A 17,847-nucleotide genomic window follows, 5' to 3' on the forward strand; every position below is an offset into this window, starting at 1 on the left:
TTAGCCAGAGTTGGGGAGTAGTTAACTACATGGAGTTGAACTACATTTTGCAGTAACTTGCTGGTAGTTCAACTACATTCATATGTGTGTAGTGAGTCAAGTAATTCAACTACTTCTTGGGGATTTTTTGTAGTTGAACTACTCAAGCTACAATTTTGGGCAATGAAATTAAATGAATATATATATATATATCCATATAAACTGTTTATCTCTATGGTATATAAATGTGATACATTTGATCTCTATGGGATATAGATGTGATAGAGATATATCTCTATGGGATATAGAAGTGATAAAGATAGGCACTGTGCCTATCTCTATGGAATATAGATTTGATAGAGATATATCTCTATGGGATATAGAAGTGATAAAGATAGGCACTGTGCCTATCTCTATGGAATATAGATTTGATAGAGATATATCTCTATGGTATATAAATGTGATACATTTGATCTCTATGGGATATAGAAGTGATAGAGATAAATCTTTATGGGATATAGATGGGATAGAGATAGACACTGTTTATAAAATATATATATATATAACATCAAATATATTGGGTGTCAGCTATTGCAATAAACTCAATTATGAGCCATATATTTTGCTGGCATGTGACTTTTTTATAAGCTATATTTTATTTAACCCTCATGATGGGTTCATTATTAATATTTCACCTATCCCAGGTTGACTTATCAAGTGACCATTTTTGGTCACTTATATCAACACATGTACATTTTGCGTAGCTTGTATAGTTTCCTAAACTACATTTTCCCCAGGGTAGCTTTACCGTAGTTCAAACTACTTCCATGGTTAGTTGTTAGCTTCCTGCGCTTTCAAAGTAGCTTCCCCAACACTGCATTTAGCCCACTTGTAGAAAATAGATATTTTCTGTTTATAATATTGTCCAGCTCTATGCCAGAGTAATTGGGTCGTAGCTCACACAGATAAACATATGGTTGTTGGTTCAATCCTGGCATCAGACTCTGGCTTTAGAAATGTTCACATAAGCTGCTGACTGTAAGATGCAAGCAGTGATGCTTCATTATAATTTTTATCACATCATTTCATTATCATTTGAACACTGATGTCAATAACCTGATGGAGACTGGACAGGCCCTGGCTTGTTACGACAGTTGGAGGAGGCTGTTTACGGCAGAACACATGCTTTACTGCAGTACAGTCACAATGTAAACGGAGGTGAGTATGTGGCAAAGAGAAGGATAAAAGACAGATATGTGTGACTTTAAGAAGGGGCAGTGGAGGCCTGAAGTAGTGGTTCTCAAAGTGGGGTCCGGGGACCCCCAGGGGTCGTTGAGGGGGTTCCAAGGTATCCCCAGCACAATGGGGGATAATGAAGTGTTATTTTCACTATAAATCCATCCATAAGTAACACTGACAGAATCGATGACTATTGTGGTCATGGGTTTCATACACTTTCTTCGTTCGGGGCAGAACCGCGTCAAACGGAGGGTCGTGGTCTAATTTGTGTCCGTTTAGGGGTCGTTGAAATGAAAAAGTTTGGGAAAGCTTTGAGACACTGAGATGGGGAGACCAAATTAACATGATGCCCCGCCCTGATTTTATTTCTCCTATTCACCTTATGTAGCCCCGCCCACTTGACCCAGGTGTGTTATGACTTCCTGTTCAAAACACCGTCTTTTTTGTCCTGGTCACTAGTACTGTACTGTCACAGGAAGTGTTCTGTTTTACCTGCTCACTAGTACTGTACTGTCACAGGAAGTGTTCTGTTTTACCTGCTCACTAGTACTGTACTGTCACAGGAAGTGTTCTGTTTTACCTGCTCACTAGTACTGTACTGTCACAGGAAGTGTTCTGTTTTACCTGCTCACTAGTACTGTACTGTCACAGGAAGTGTTCTGTTTTACCTGCTCACTAGTACTGTACTGTCACAGGAAGTGTTCTGTTTTACCTGCTCACTAGTACTGTACTGTCACAGGAAGTGTCAACACAATAGGAAGTAACTGGCTGACCCCTGTGTTGGAACATAAGGTGAGACCAATCAGGTCAACAACATGGAACGATCTGTATCCGTTTTGGTTTTGAGTGTTTATTAAAAAGGTTATACAAAAACAAGACTGTAGAAATCTACGACAACAAAGACAAGCAAGCAGACACGTAAAGCTTCATTTATGCTCGGGCAGCTCGACATTTTTAACAAGTGTGTCTCGACAGAAATAAGAGTCCCACGCCGTTTTTAATTGATCTTTCAGCGACAGGTTTCAGTCGTCTCCATGGTAACAGCGAGCCGGCCCCTCCCGCCGCCCTCCTCCCCTCGGGAGACAAAATATGACCGTGTTCACGACATAACATTCTCCAGGTAGGTGACAGCGCGCGACACCAAAGAAAAGTGTCCAGAGACTTTTTTTTCTGTCTTTTCTAATGTCATATCTGTCGAGAGACAGTTTTTTTCTGTGTCGTCTGACGTCATATCTGTCGCTTCTGACATATCTGTTGACAGTTTTTTCTGTCACTTCTGATGTCATATCTGTTAACAGTTTCAAAATTGTCGAGAGACGAAGCATAAATTGGGCTTCAGCGTTCCTCACATTGATCAGAGGCATTCCTATTTACAGCAGGAGACAGTCCATCCCTCCTGTTACAGCAGGAGACAGTCCATCCCTCCTGTTACAGCAGGAGACAGTCCAGCCCTCCTGTTACAGCAGGAGACAGTCCATCCCTCCTGTTACAACAGGAGATAGTCCATCCCTCCTGTTACAACAGGAGATAGTCCATCCCTCCTGTTACAACAGGAGATAGTCCATCCCTCCTGTTACAACAGGAGATAGTCCATCCCTCCTGTTACAGCAGGATACAGTCCATCCCTCCTGTTACAGCAGGGGACAGTCCATCCCTCCTGTTACAACAGGAGATAGTCCATCCCTCCTGTTACAACAGGAGATAGTCCATCCCTCCTGTTACAGCAGGAGACAGTCCATCCCTCCTGTTACAGCAGGAGACAGTCCATCCCTCCTGTTACAGCAGGGGACAGTCCATCCCTCCTGTTACAGCAGGATACAGTCCATCCCTCCTGTTACAGCAGGAGACAGTCCATCCCTCCTGTTACAACAGGAGACAGTCCATCCCTCCTGTTACAGCAGGAGACAGTCCATCCCTCCTGTTACAGCAGGGGACAGTCCATCCCTCCTGTTACAGCAGGGGACAGTCCATCCCTCCTGTTACAGCAGGAGACAGTCCATCCCTCCTGTTACAGCAGGGGACAGTCCATCCCTCCTGTTACAGCAGGGGACAGTCCATCCCTCCTGTTACAGCAGGGGACAGTCCATCCCTCCTGTTACAGCAGGGGACAGTCCATCCCTCCTGTTACAACAGGAGACACCCCATCCCTCCTGTTACAGCAGGGGACAGTCCATCCCTCCTGTTACAACAGGAGACAGTCCATCCCTCCTGTTACAGCAGGAGACAGTCCAGCCCTCCTGTTACAGCAGGAGACAGTCCAGCCCTCCTGTGTCACTTGACAGCTCAGCACCAGGGTAACATAACGGCTACATGTGTTTGTTCTGCCTGAGGTCATGGAGAGAGGGTCACGTGACGAGGGTCATGTGACGACCCGCGGGAGGTGTCTCCTGTCCGGTGGCGGCTTCGTTCGTTCGGCGTGAGGAAATGACATCGACGGGAACAGAAAGGCTTCCTTTTGCCTTTTGTGAACACTATTCATCTAAAAACACAAATACATACATGTACATCTTCGCTCATATTGATATTGCTCATATCAAAAAAACGCCCAGCTTGGTATCAGTGGAGTACCCTGATTGGATAAAGGAAGGCTGCGAGAAAAACCCAAGACAGCCCCCCATGAGAAAACCAAAACAAAATGAGGATTAAAGCATGTCAAACACATAAATATATACTGTATAATGCATTATTATAAATCAACCGTATCTCCAATTGCATGTTAGAAAACAATCTAAATGTTTAAAGTGCAACTTTAACAAGAAAAAAAATACTGTGATTGGAAAGTATAGCCTACTGTTCTGGGGGGGATTTTCAGAAAGAGAAGTTAGTACTGTACTCATGGTGTTGGGTCACATGGGGGGTGGAGAGTTGATCCAACGACCATGAGGGTCACAGTCCAGGGAAGGGGATGGGGGGTGGGGGGGTAAGTTGGGCAGTGAGGAGAGCTTCAGTGGTCGTTTGCGAGAGTCCGTTTATTAAAGTTCCTTCTGCAGCTTTGACGTGAAGAAGAGGACGGTTCAGCCATTGAGAGTTTGTTCTGTCCTGTGTGTATAGCTCCCATCACTCCATGCTCTCACACACACACACACACACGCAGTCCTGCTGGGGTCAGCAGCTGAGGAGGGTGAAGGCAGAGGAGGAGGGTGGGTGGGGGTGCTGGCTGACACCCCCGGCGTTCACGCGCTCTAGCGGCTCACGGCTCCGTCGCTCACCACACCGCGCGGCGCTGGCTTCAGGCGGTCAGCTTCAGTCGTCCTGCAGAGACAGAGGAGAGGAGAGGGGAGGGGGCAGAGTGTCAGAGGCGGGACAGTCTGTTAGGGGCGGTTCTCACTGTGTTAGAAGCCTCACACGAGGCCAGGTGAAGTCAGGAGCACACAGCAGCATGGGTCCACTGTAGGCGGGGTGATGTGTCATGTGCATGGCTGCGCAGGCGGACACACAGAAGCTGGCGGCTCTGTCTGGTTAGAGCAGTGGTTCTCAACCTTTTTGAGCCGCGACCCCCCAAAAATGTTACTACCCCCACCTGCCACGGTCTGCTCTGGAGGAGATGACTTCCCCGTGTGCACGCATTCACACACTGATAAATATGTTTTATATGTATAGTTTATAGTTGATCTAGCTTTATACATTATATAATACATTAAATCATTGGTATGGGGGATTTTAATTTAATCATTTAATCATCATGGGAAACAAATTATTCATATTTTTTATTTTGAAAATATTCCCGCAACGCTCCGGGATCCTGGGAGTTCCGACCCCCAGGTTGAGAACCACTGGCTTAGATGGTGGGAGTGTTAGACTGGTGGGTGTGGCCACGGGTCACCATGCCATGCGGAGCGCTTCCATGCCAAGCTACCGACCAATCAGCGTAAACCCCACCTACCTGCCCACCGTCCCCCACCAATGGGCCGGCTCTGTCTACCTGTCTGTCTGCAAAACCAACAACCAATCAGACCACAGAATCAGGACACAGAAGAGCAGATAAGAGTCACACCGACCGATCCTGCTTAAAGGAGAAATCCACCCATACAGATCTCATTGGTCTGTGTTGTCATTTACTTTTTTATAACCCAGTTAGTGTAGAAACTGATCTCTCTCCTCTTCAGTTACTGTAGAAACTGATATCTCTCCTCTTCAGTTACTGTAGAAACTGATCTCTCTCCTCTTCAGTTACTGTAGAAACTGATATCTCTCCTCTTCAGTTACTGTAGAAACTGATCTCTCTCCTCTTCAGTTACTGTAGGAACCTCTTCTGTGATGGATTTCTCTCCTGTGTGATTGATTGTGATTGAACGTCTCTCTCAGTCCGAAATGGCGGATCTTAGAAGCCCTCTCGCTCTGTGATTCTGAGAGACTGACACCAAAACCTTTAACGTTTAACAAAGATGTTTTACATCCTGAAACATCTTCTCATATCAAACTCCACTGGAGCTGCTGCAACATCTGGGGGTGACGTCACCTCGTCTACGATTGGCTGGTTATCCAACAGGAAGAATACAAATTCCAATGTTTCTCATTCATATCTGCGCAGCAGCGGGACTTTTGTTAAGAACAAAGAAAACCTTGTTGTGGCTGAGTTTCAGACAAGTTTCAAGTGCGTTGCAGAGGGCTTTTGTGTGTGTGTGTGTGTGTGTGTGTGTGTGTGTGTGTGTGTGTGTGTGTGTGTGTGTGTGTGTGTGTGTGTGTGTGTGTGTGTGTGTTACCTGTGGAGAGCTGGGACTGGGACCTCCTGCGCGTGCTGGTCGTCCTGGAGGTGGAGGAGAGGGTGGAGCCAGCACTGCTGGCACGAGAGAGGGGGAGCGGCACCGGAGTCACCGGAGGGGAGTCCAACTGGAAACACCAAAGACCAAACAGTCATGGCCTTTAGGCGGGACATCCGGGCCATCGCCCTATCATCACTACTCATTCTTTTCCCTGAGTTTCCCTTTTCCCAGCTTGAAGTACAGACGTTTAGGCGGAAGCATTTGAAAATTGTGGGAGCCAACTCATCTGTTTTAAGACACTAGGAGGTAGGGGTGAGGAAAAAAATCGATACAGCAAAGTATCGTGATATTTTGTGGGCAATATATCGTATCGAATTCCAAGTATCGTGATATTTTATTATACAAAATATCAAGTGCATGCAATATTTATGACAGCTTGTTATGACAGTGTTGTTCAGTCTGTCTGTTTGACAATCCCATTTTGCTCCAATAAAAACGATTGAAGTGAGATTAACAGACTGCAAACCTTATCTTTAGATAAAACAGATGTTGACAAAGTATTTACCTTTGGGACATCATTTGCAGTTGAAAAAAGGTAATAAATCACAATATATCACAATATCGCAATACTTAATATATCGCAATACTAGCATATCGCAATATCGCAATACTATCGGATCATGACTCAAGTATCGTGATAATATCGTATCGTGGGTCACCAGTGATTCCCACCCCTACTAGGAGGTATGCGAGTACTTTGAGAGCAAAGCAAAGCAGAGTCAAACTCCTTGTATGTGTACATACTTGGCCAATAAAGTTCGGAAACAGTCAACATCCTCTCTGGGCATTCATGTTTAGTATCTGTGTCTCTCCCGCTTCCAAATCGCACACGCTAACCGCAACACCAAGAGAGCTAGCTCCCTTGGCAGAGCTGGTTAACGGGCCTTTATACTGGGGAGCGAGTTTAACCAACAACCCGCTAACGTTAGGGACTCTCGAGGACTCTGATTCACTCAGTTACATGTGTGTGTGTGTGTGAGCGGTGTTACCTCCACGCTGTCGTGGGTGGGCGAGGAGGAGGTGGAGGAGTTGTCGTGCCTCCTGGAGGTGGAGGAGGAGCCCAGCTCGATGGTGCGGACGCGCTGGGCGAACTTCAGCGAGCAGACCGACTCGCTCATGTTGCCCACCAGAGGAGACACCTGCAGACACAGAGAGAGGAGGAAGGAAGGAAGAGACATGACACAAATGTCTCAAAAGCAAAGTACATGGACATTGATTTCAGAATTTGTGAGAAAGAGGGGTTTGTCTGCCCAGTTCTTCTTCTTCTTAATATTTGCTGATATCACCAAGTCTGACAAGATATGATTTCTATTCAATTCAGGGGTCTGCATTAGGGCTGTCAATCTGCCTCAATAATCCAATTCGATTTTCAGTGATTTATTATTTTAATATTCGATTTTTATTCGATTTTTTATTAATCCTATCTATAGGCTTATATTATACTGTGGCAATAAAAGCGATTCTGATTCTGATGTAAAGCCTATTAATCAGCATTCTGCAAGTTGTTGTTATGTACCGTTCTGTCCACTAACATTGACCATTGAATGAGATAGATTACATGAGAAGATGATATTAAACTTACTATTAAAAGGAGAATTCTGTTTTTTTTACACCCCGGACCTTATTTCCTGCTTAAATGTTTTTGTTTTACTCACCCAAATAACTTTGGTTTCATTCTGAGCCCCTAGAAGATATCTAAATTAATCTAAAAGCATCTGAATCTGAATCTGAATCTAGATCTGAGTATAGTCCTTGAACTGGCCAAAAGGGGCGTAAAGGGGGCATACGTAGTACACACTGTAAACAACATATTTTCTGTCACGCCGTGGTTCATTATGGTTGTTATATAATATCGATAACATGAATTAGCTACGAACCTCCGTGCTGCCGACAGCCTGCTCTGTTTGCTGTCCAAGTGTGAGACAATATCATTATGCCCATTTAGCACAATCAGCAAAATAGCAAATAGCTACAAAATTTAATACCTCATCAAATGGCGATTAAGACATTTTAAAGACTTTTTAAGGGCCTTAATTTTCCCTAAATTGGTTCATCAACTTTGAATACTTTTCAAGACCCCGCGGATACACTAAAAAAGATAACATTTATTCATGCTATACTTGCACAAACGTCTTAGTATATTTCTCAGTTTAAGTTAAGGTAATACAAAAAATAAAAATGAAAAAAAGAATCGATTCTTGGAAGTTGTGAATGGATTCAGAATCGTAGAAGATCACGATTCTTACATTCATCTTTTTTTGTTTTTTGGGGACACCCCTAGGTAGAAGTCCCCGTGCCTCCCCTCACCTGCACCATCATGAGCGTCTTGCTGTCCCCGCTCAGAGAGTCCTGCAGCAGGTAGGTGAGGCGGGAGTTCCTGAAGGGCACGTGGGCGTGTTTGCTCCGCAGGGCGTGGATGACGTCGCCCAGTGCCGACAGAGACTTGTTGATGCATTGAGCCTCTCTCAGACGGCTGCCCTCCGCGCCCGACTTGGCGATCCGCTCAGAGCCCGCCAGGTCTACCAGGTTCAGCTTTCCTGCAGCGCACACATGCACGCACACACACGCGCGCACACATACACACGCACACACACGCACACACACACACACACGCGCGCGCGCACACACACACACACACACACACACGTTACAGAAAAGAATCCCTCACCGATGTGTAGACAAGTTGACCGAGATGACAGATTTCACTCAGGTAGGGGATGTTCACAACTATTCCACTAGGGGCAGAAACCTTTCTGTTCGTGGCAGTTAAGCTGCGGAATAGATTGCCAGGAAATCTCAAAATTAATAACAGCGTGGGAGATTTTTAAGCTGGCACTTAAAGTGGCTCAGAGGTTAGTCATAACAGAGTCTATATGTGTGTACAATACATGTGTAACTGAGTTGAATCAGCGCGGATTCCTCGTGAGTCCCGAGTGGTAGCGAGTGAATTGGTTAAACTCACTCCCCAGGTATAAAGGCATGTTAACCAGCTCCGCCAAGGGAGCTAGCTCTCTTGGTGTTGCGGTTAACATGCTGGACTCCCAAGCCGAGGGTCGGCAGTTCGAATCCACCCCTGGACAAGCCCTTAACATGGGTTGCTGCAAGTACCACCTACACAACGCCGTTACACATGTATATACTGTATTATGCTTACCGTATATATTTTTGCGATTGTGTGTTAGTGTGTATGTACTATGCATGTATATTTAAAAATATCCATTGTCATTTTTGCATGCTTAGTTTTATGCAGGCTATTTATTTTAATTATTATGGACAGAGCTAGATTTGAATATGATTTGAGAATGTGAAGTAATTTTGATAAGATTATTATCTATATTATTAGATATATTAGTTTGATTAACAGTGAGGTGAGTAGGGCCTAATTGCCCAACAAATCACTGAGGTTGTGATTGAGGCTGCATACAATGAATACCTTCATTACCCCCATCTCTAAAGGGACCACAATGGAAATAAGACTTTTTATATGCAGGGAATGTCTTGGCAGAACTGCTGTACTTTTGAAATGGAATATCTCTACGAATAGCAGCCACCTGGGTGATGCATGGCAGCCAGCTTGCACCAGAACGCTCAGCACACATCAGCTCTCACAGCTGAGGACTAAATGAGCCAATTAGATATGGAGGCCATGGCCAGGCTTGTGTGGGAATTTAGCCGTGGCACCAGGGTTACACCACCCAGTAGGGCACCTGGGTTACACCACCCAGCAGGGCACCTGGGTTACACCACCCAGCAGGGCACCGGGGTTACACCACCCAGCAGGGCACCGGGGTTACACCACCCAGCAGGGCACCGGGGTTACACCACCCAGCAGGGCACCGGGGTTACACCACCCAGCAGGGCACCGGGGTTACACCACCCAGCAGGGCACCGGGGTTACACCACCCAGCAGGGCACCGGGGTTACACCACCCAGCAGGGCACCGGGGTTACACCACCCAGCAGGGTACCGGGGTTACACCACCCAGCAGGGCACCGGGGTTACACCACCCAGCAGGGCACCGGGGTTACACCACCCAGCAGGGCACCGGGGTTACACCACCCAGCAGGGCACCGGGGTTAGAGTGAAGAGAGAGTCAGGACCGCGGTTTAACATCTCACCTGAAGGACGGTGCTCACAGGACAGAGTATCTCTGCCATGGGGCATTTGGGTTTTGGATATTATTCATGAGACCAGAGGGAAGAGCGCCTCCTACTGGTCCTCCAGCACCACTTGCAGCAGCCGATGGCCTCTGTGTGTGTGTGTGTGTGTGTGTGTGTGTGTGTGTGTGTGTGTGTGTGTGTGTGTGTGTGTGTGTGTGTGCACCTTGTGTGTGGTGTCCAGTAGCAGTGTTGAAGCCGTTGACGGTGATGATGAGCAGGGCGTGGGAGCGCGAGCTGTGTTCGTTCAGGTTGGTGCAGGCCGTGGATCGGTTCATGTGACCCAGCTCAAACACCTGACAGACAGACATGAGATTGATTGATTGATTGATTGATTGATTGATTGATTGACATTAAACTGATTATCTTTGGGTTGTGGACTGTTGGTCAGGAGGACAAAAGAAGAATTCTTTAATGGATAATGGATGAATGGATAATGAAAGTAATGAAAGTAATGAAAGTAATGAAAGTAATGAAAGTAATGAAAGTAATGAAAGTTGCAGCTGTAGACACAGAGCTTATAAAAGGAGATGAGGTGAACTGACCCTGTTGATGTCCTCGGGGCTCTGCACGGTGAACTGGCTCAGGCCAGGCACATACAGCTGACCACTACCATCTGGGTTCATCTTGATGTCCAGCTTCTCACTGGGACCGTCGCCCAGAAGGTTTCTGATGGACGCACGCACGCACGCACAGACACACACACACACACACACACACACACACACACACACACACACACACACAACATTTTAGAAGAAGGCCGCAGTACAATACATATTATATTGAACCAGACACTGATGCATGTACTTCTTAAGCACAGGAAAAGACATTGCAGCAAGATGATGACTTAAATATAAAGTATGCAAACTGACATATGTAAGCATGTTTAGCACTCAAGGGTATACAAAGCATCGTCTTCTCCAGATAAACACACACACAATGTTCAACAACAGGTGGACTAGAGCATTGGTTCTCAAACTGCGGTCAGGGGACCCTAGGGGTCTTTCAGAGGGTTCCAGGAAGTGCCCAGCAAAAGGGGTGACAATTTATTTTCATTATAAATCCACCCATAAGTAACACAATGACATGATGTACAGTATCTTGTGTCTTGGTCATGGGTTTCATGCACTTTCTATAATAAAACATCTAAAACAAAAATCTTATCAGACCCTGGGACACAATCTTATGAAATGGGGTCCGTGGTCTAATTTGTGTGGGTTTAGGGTCCTAGATGTGAAAAAGTTTGAGAACCCCGGCCTGGACTAGAGGCTGCTGTCAAACATGTGTTTTTCTTCCTGTTCCTTCAGTTAGTTAGTTCAGCTTCACTGAATGATGAATGATGATGTCTGTGCAGAGTTTGACACTAGAAGCTGTTTCCACTTTTCACAATCGTCTGCTGAACATGAAACGTTTCTCTGTGCTCACTGAAAAGGCCATTTTCAACAAGCAAGATTCATGACATCACAAATACTGGAGCCAATCCCTGTCCAGTATTCAGCAGTAAAAAGCCCTTGTTTGTATGCTGTGATTGGCTAGTTATGTTGGAGAACTTCTAGATAACCCTGATTCATGGTTGCTTTGAAATTGTTAATGGGTTTTTTTACTTTTTGTGTGTGAAAAACCATCAGACACAAATTATTATTCAACTAAAGCATTTTATACATCTTAAAACATGACTTTAGGGGGCCTTTAACATTGTTTAATTATGCAACTTTATTTTTTTAAATGAACTAAATGGGTACAGACAGAGCATAGTACAGACATACCTGCCAGAAAGCTTTAACACTGTGTATATGTGTGTGTGTGTGTGTGTGTGTGTGTGTGTGTGTGTGTGTGTGTGTGTGTGTGTGTGTGTGTGTGTGTGTGTGTGCCTGCGTGCGTGCATACGTGCGTGTCTGTGTGTGTCTGTGTGTGTGTGCGCGCATGCGTGTGTAATTCTCAAGTTCATTTTCATACAATGAGACAAATCAATAACCTTGTTTACCTACCAACATTTGTCTCATGGAGAGTACTTAAAATAGTGTGCAGGCCAATTATGGAAACCTGTTCTGTCTCATCTCTGTTTGGTATGTGATCCGTCTTGTCTTTAATGACATCTCATACCTTTTACTCGCATCGTTTTATTGTCCCCATGTGGCATAACTCAAGTTGTGTACTGAACTAAGCTGTTTGGATTTCAAAAATTTATTAGGATTAACCCCTTGAGATGAAAGTTGCTGTTTAAAGTTGTAACACTGGTGATGAGCCGGTGATAGTTTAATGTATGTTGTTATCTGAACAGATCATCTGAGTGAAGAGGAGACCAAAGAGATTCCTCTCAGTTCTGGACATTCCTGAAGGGGGGGGGGATCATGTTCTGCCATTATGGGTGGAACCACCACTGAGGCAGATGTTCAGTTATGCAACAGATGGGTGGAGGCAGGGGGACAGATGACTTTAATATCATCCACTTTTACATAACCGACATTCGCCACACACACACACACACACACACACACACAGAGGACTGCTGAACGTTAAAACCTCCTCAGTACAGTCTGCTGCTCCACCGACTGGAACCAGTCACAACATTAAAACAGGATGATGTCATCTGATGTCAATGGAACTGCTCCCAGTTATCTATGCTCTGGCATTGTCCTTCGCAACCAGGTCCACGGACGACAGCTACGGTCTGGACCACTCTCAGTTTATGAGCCCCAAAAAGGCTCCTATTCACAGAGTGGCTTTATGTATACGGCCTGCCGGCTGTGGAACGCCTTGCCCAGGACAATTCAAAGCTCTCCCACTGTTACAGGCTTCAGGAAGGCTGTGAAGCGTCATTTGCAAGGAATTGTGTCCTTGAGGGCTTTGCGTCTTTCCTGAAGAACAGGTACTTTTGTCTCTTTGTGCATCTGACTCTTCATATGTACTTTTTATATTGTACAGATGTCTTAAATGTTCTTTATATCTTTCTTGGGACCACAGTGGAAATCAGTTGAACAACTGTCTGTGTTTTTATCCTTGTACTACTTTTTGTTACATACTTTATGTAATATTCTTGTACTAAATAAAAATCAATCAAATCAATCATCTCTCTGTGCCTCCCAGTTCTGTCATGGTGATGTCATCTCTCTGTGTCAGCTGTTTCGCTGTGTCTGTCCAGCTCACGTTTTGTCTTTCTTAATATGAATGTGGCCTAATGGGGGAAACCATTAGGCCACTAAATATAATTTCTAAAGATAGCTGGTTTGTGATCTGTACAGATGTTGCTCTATAGTCTCGCAGCACTGCTGCAGTACTGCCACAGCGGCAAAAGAGGGCGCTTTTCTTAGTATCGCAACAAGCGCCACTCTGTCTCATTTTTTAAATACTGGAATCCGGTGTGAAGGCTCCCGAAAACACAACAAAAACAGAGGTAGGAAAAAAAACGTATCAGACAAAACTGGTTTGATTTTGACCAAATTTGGAAGGATCATGCATTTTCTCTCTGTATTTTGATGGTTAAAAACCTACAATGATTGGCCTGATGGAGGCGCTATAATTAAATTGCATCTCGATACTGATAGGCCCACATGTTTTGTCTTTGTTGTGTATGAATGTTCAGGACTCTTGGAAGAGCAGCCTTTCGGCGAACACTCAACTCAAACGACATGTTTAGCTGCCTGGCTGAATGAAGAAATAAATAAATAAACAGAGAGCTGTCCTCACCTCAACGTCTCGTTGTAAATCTCCACCATGCTGACGGTGATCTTGTAGTCCCAGTCAGGAGCTTTCTCCGTCACCTCCGAGAACAGCAGGCGCAGCGCACGCTGGTTGATGCCGGGGTCCTGGGCCACGCCCTGAGGAGGGGTGGGGGGGAAATGTGTTCTTGTTGGAACAATATACCTGAAGAAAAAGTGTATGGTGGCAGCAGCAGTATGACGCTCAGTTTACCTCCATTGTGTACGTCTTCCCTGAGCCCGTCTGTCCGTACGCAAAGATGCACACATTGAAGCCGTCAATACAGGAAGTCACCAAAGACTGGACTTCCTGAAACACCTGTTGGTCCAATCAGAGAGAGAGAGAGAGAGAGAGAGAGAGAGAGAGAGAGAGAGAGGGAGAGAGAGAGACAGAGAGAGAGAGACAGAGAGAGAGGAGAGAGAGAGAGAGAGAGAGAGAGAGAGAGAGAGAGAGAGAGAGGGAGAGAGAGAGACAGAGAGAGAGAGACAGAGAGAGAGAGAGGGAGAGAGAGAGAGAGAGAGAGAGAGAGAGAGAGGGAGAGAGAGAGACAGAGAGAGAGAGACAGAGAGAGAGAGAGGGAGAGAGAGAGAGAGAGAGAGAGAGAGAGAGAGAGAGAGAGAGAGAGAGAGATGAGATGGCTGATCCACTTGTTATTAGTATGGAGACGTTTCCATAAGAAAACTCATGAGAAGTGAGATCTTGTGTGTGGGAACTAATTCTCTGTGAGCAATATTGCAACAATATTGCATTCTAATGCCAAAAATAAAAAATAAAATATAATCATATATATATATATATATATATATATATATATATATATATATATATATATATATATACACACACACACATATATATAAACTTATTATCACGAGATTTGACGCGGCTGTGGTCTCGGCGAGAAGCTCCACTCACCTCTTCCTGCGTTGCCTGAGGCGGGAAGACTTTGTCCAGTTCAAAGGTCGTGACCTTGGCCTTGTTGGAGAGGTAGAGCAGGGCGTCATCGTCGGGGTCGAAGGTCAGCATGTTCTTGGCGTTGTCGGAGGAGTCCTGCTCCTCCCGACTGACTGGCCGCACGCGGCAGAACACCCGGATGTTGCCTGGGACACATCAGGAGGACTACGATTATCATCACCAGTGTTGGGCAAGTTACTCAGGAAATGTAGTTGTTACTTATAACGCATAATAACATGCAGTCAGACCGTTGATGGTGTGTTTGTTGTTTTGTCACCTTTGAGGCGAACCAGCTCGTTGTGGCATTTCTTCCTCAGGTTCATCTCCCTCTTGTATTTCCTCAGCAGCTCCTGGTTGCTGCTGCTCACCTCACTGATCACCTGGCAGATCTGTCAGAGACAAACACAGACACGGTGTTGCCATGACAACGGCGGCAGTCAGCTGGATGGGAGGGGGGGGGGGGGGCTGCAGCTTTTATTAAATTCCAGTTTTACCACTTTTAGTAGAGGTGGTAAAGGTGTCATGACTGAAGTCCAGAACAGGTATTTTATGTATGTTTCCAACAGGTGCAGTGTAATACAAACATCAACAAATCTTCCAATAAATGTATTTAGATACATACATTGTTCAATTAGTAATCAGTAATAACTGCTCAAAATTCTCATGGTTTGTATACAAGACAGAGTAGTTGCTCACACAGCCAACATGTGTCTCACCTCCTGCTTTGCCTCTGCGATGGCTTTGTCCAGCATGAAGGGGAAGTCCTGCACCTGTCTCTTCAGACAGTTGTAGTCGCAGGTGAGCGTGCGCAGGGCCGGCTGCAGGGTCAGCAGGTTCATACGGACGCCTGTGGAGACATACAGCTCATCACTGGAGACACACAGCTCGTTCTGGCAACTAATCATATGGAGAAACTATCGCAACAGAGACAGAAAGGCTCAATTGTGGGAGCAGATTGGCTAGACACTTAATATTTCTGGTGAGTGTTGTGCTTACTGCTTTTAATAGCGTAGCCTACCTGTGTTGTTAGCTTGCTAGCTGTCAGCTATCAAGCTCCTACCGCACTGAACTAACGTTGCTTCCTTGTATATTGTGCGCTGGGATCAGTGCTCCCCAGCGCACTCCCAGCGTTTAACGTCGGAAAAAGACGCTAGGTGGACACAGGCCCTAAGGTAAAGTAGGCATGGGAGTGTAGAAGGGTGTCAGACCTGCCAGGTTCTCATGCACAGCTTTCATCTCGCTCTCGGCTCGGATGAAGGCCTCCTCGATCACGCGGTTCTTCTCCTCCTCCAGGTTGTGCATCTGGACCTCCAGGTGGCCCTGCGCCCGCTCCATCTCTCCCTCGTACACCAGGATCTGCACAACACAGATCAGGAGATGCTCAGAGAGGACCGACAGACAGGAGAGAGTGCCGAGGCCTGGGCAGTGTCCGGGCTGCAACCAGACTGGACGGCAGACTGGACCCACAGAAGGATGGTAACCAGGACTACCTAGAAGCTAAAAACAACACACCTCCACTGGTCCAGCACAAGCCTTTCAGAGTGGAGTGTCCTTCATCAGCCCAGCTGGCTCTGCTGATTGTTTATATGAATATTATAAACAGAAGATCTAAGAGGGAACTTGGCTAACACCACCACGAGGATGTTAGCTAGGTTAACAAAACACGCAGCAACACCACACTAAATCAGCCAATAATTAGCTACTACGTCTAATATAAGACTCTACATCCCACAACACTAGAGAACACACAGGACAAGCCGGTACCAGGTGTGAGGTTTGGGAGGAGGGGCCTGAGACACAGGAAGTGATGTTGAGGAAGGAGACAGGAAGCACTGGGACAGAACATGTTGGGAGTTACTGGGATGGTTCATCACATACTGGGGGAGCTTAGAGACTGACAGCTTCCAAAGGTTCACAGTCACATCAGACTGGAGAATCACCAATGAGCTTCTTCCCTCACTATAGACCAAATCACCGTGACGTCACCATGTAAACAAATTTACTTCCGGGTACCACTTGGGGAAGGCGGCAGGTTTTAAATGTGCGTGTTGTCAAATAAATGCTGTCAAACCCTCTCGTTGTTTTCGGCCGACTACTTTCAATTTAAATGGTTAAACGGTTGGTAAACATGCTTGTCCGACGTATCTAGCCTTTCTTCTGTGTTTGTTTTATGTAGTGTTAGCTAATAACGTTTATTTGTCTGTCAAACTCGCTGTTTTGCAGACTCGTTAACGTAGAAGAGCCTGGTGACGCTAACGTTACAAACAGAGCTACTGACGCCACGTTAATTTAATTTAGCGTCAAGTCTACTCTGGTCTGGTCCAACAGGTAAATTAGCTAGTCTGGTCTCCACTAACGTTAGTGAAAGTGTTGTTATGAATGATATTAAACAACAACACAACACGGACGAACCATTTTTGTCTTCTTTGTCTGTTTTTGTCTTCAACACGTCAGTTTGTGCCGTCCACCGCCATTATAATGTGTGGACCTCAGGGGTACCCGGAAGTAAATGTAAACATCCCGCTGATTTGGTCTATAGTTCAGTATAGAGAGCCAAAGTCACGCCTACTTCCTGCTTTAGCACACACACCAGCGTTGGAAAAAGTGTGAGTGGAGGTGAACGGCGAAATTTTTTAAGTTTTTCTGGACACAACATAGTCATAGCCCGTCTGCGTCTGTAAACGATGTTTCAAAGCTGCAGGCGAAGGGAGCAAATCACGTCCAGCTTGGCCAAACATCTCGCCGATAAATATCCTGAGTTGTTCAAACAGCAACAGGTTAGCGGATGTGATAGATAACATTATTACATTCCCTCAAATAAGTCGTTATTTCTTTGTGACAAGCAACTTTTTTTTGCAGCGTCAGAGTTTGACCGGTGGAAAGCTAGGAAAAAAGCGGGTCGGGCCGGGCCAATACCAGCGGTGGAAATGGGCCATATGAGGTGACTTTGGAACCTGTGAGCTCAAACAGGCGAGGCTGAACCCAGAGATACCACAGAGAGGAGGGAGGGGAGGGGCCAACCTTGGACAGCCGGTGAGCGACCTCCCCGCCGC

The 17,847-nt window shown here is 45.7% G+C and overlaps 1 protein-coding gene across 1 annotated transcript in view; it reads right to left on the reverse strand.

Annotated features, from left to right (window-relative positions):
- Nucleotides 1–4,165: 4,165 nt before the first annotated feature.
- kifc3 (kinesin family member C3) overlaps nt 4,166–17,847 on the reverse strand; it is a 36,702-nt gene continuing 23,020 nt past the window's right edge. Inside the window, exons 9-20 of the mRNA XM_083652608.1 lie at nt 16,003–16,150; nt 15,511–15,641; nt 15,072–15,183; nt 14,756–14,940; nt 14,054–14,158; nt 13,829–13,959; nt 10,684–10,807; nt 10,305–10,434; nt 8,289–8,518; nt 6,971–7,120; nt 5,922–6,048; nt 4,166–4,470 (exon numbers count right to left, since the gene is read on the reverse strand). Of these exons, the coding sequence (XP_083508734.1) occupies nt 4,448–4,470; nt 5,922–6,048; nt 6,971–7,120; nt 8,289–8,518; nt 10,305–10,434; nt 10,684–10,807; nt 13,829–13,959; nt 14,054–14,158; nt 14,756–14,940; nt 15,072–15,183; nt 15,511–15,641; nt 16,003–16,150 (1,596 nt within the window). The 3' untranslated portion in view covers nt 4,166–4,447. The remainder of the gene's footprint in view (nt 4,471–5,921; nt 6,049–6,970; nt 7,121–8,288; nt 8,519–10,304; nt 10,435–10,683; nt 10,808–13,828; nt 13,960–14,053; nt 14,159–14,755; nt 14,941–15,071; nt 15,184–15,510; nt 15,642–16,002; nt 16,151–17,847) is intronic.

The sequence above is a fragment of the Poromitra crassiceps genome, assembly GCF_964638095.1.
Source record: "Poromitra crassiceps genome assembly, chromosome: 16".
Taxonomy (NCBI): domain Eukaryota; kingdom Metazoa; phylum Chordata; class Actinopteri; order Beryciformes; family Melamphaidae; genus Poromitra; species Poromitra crassiceps.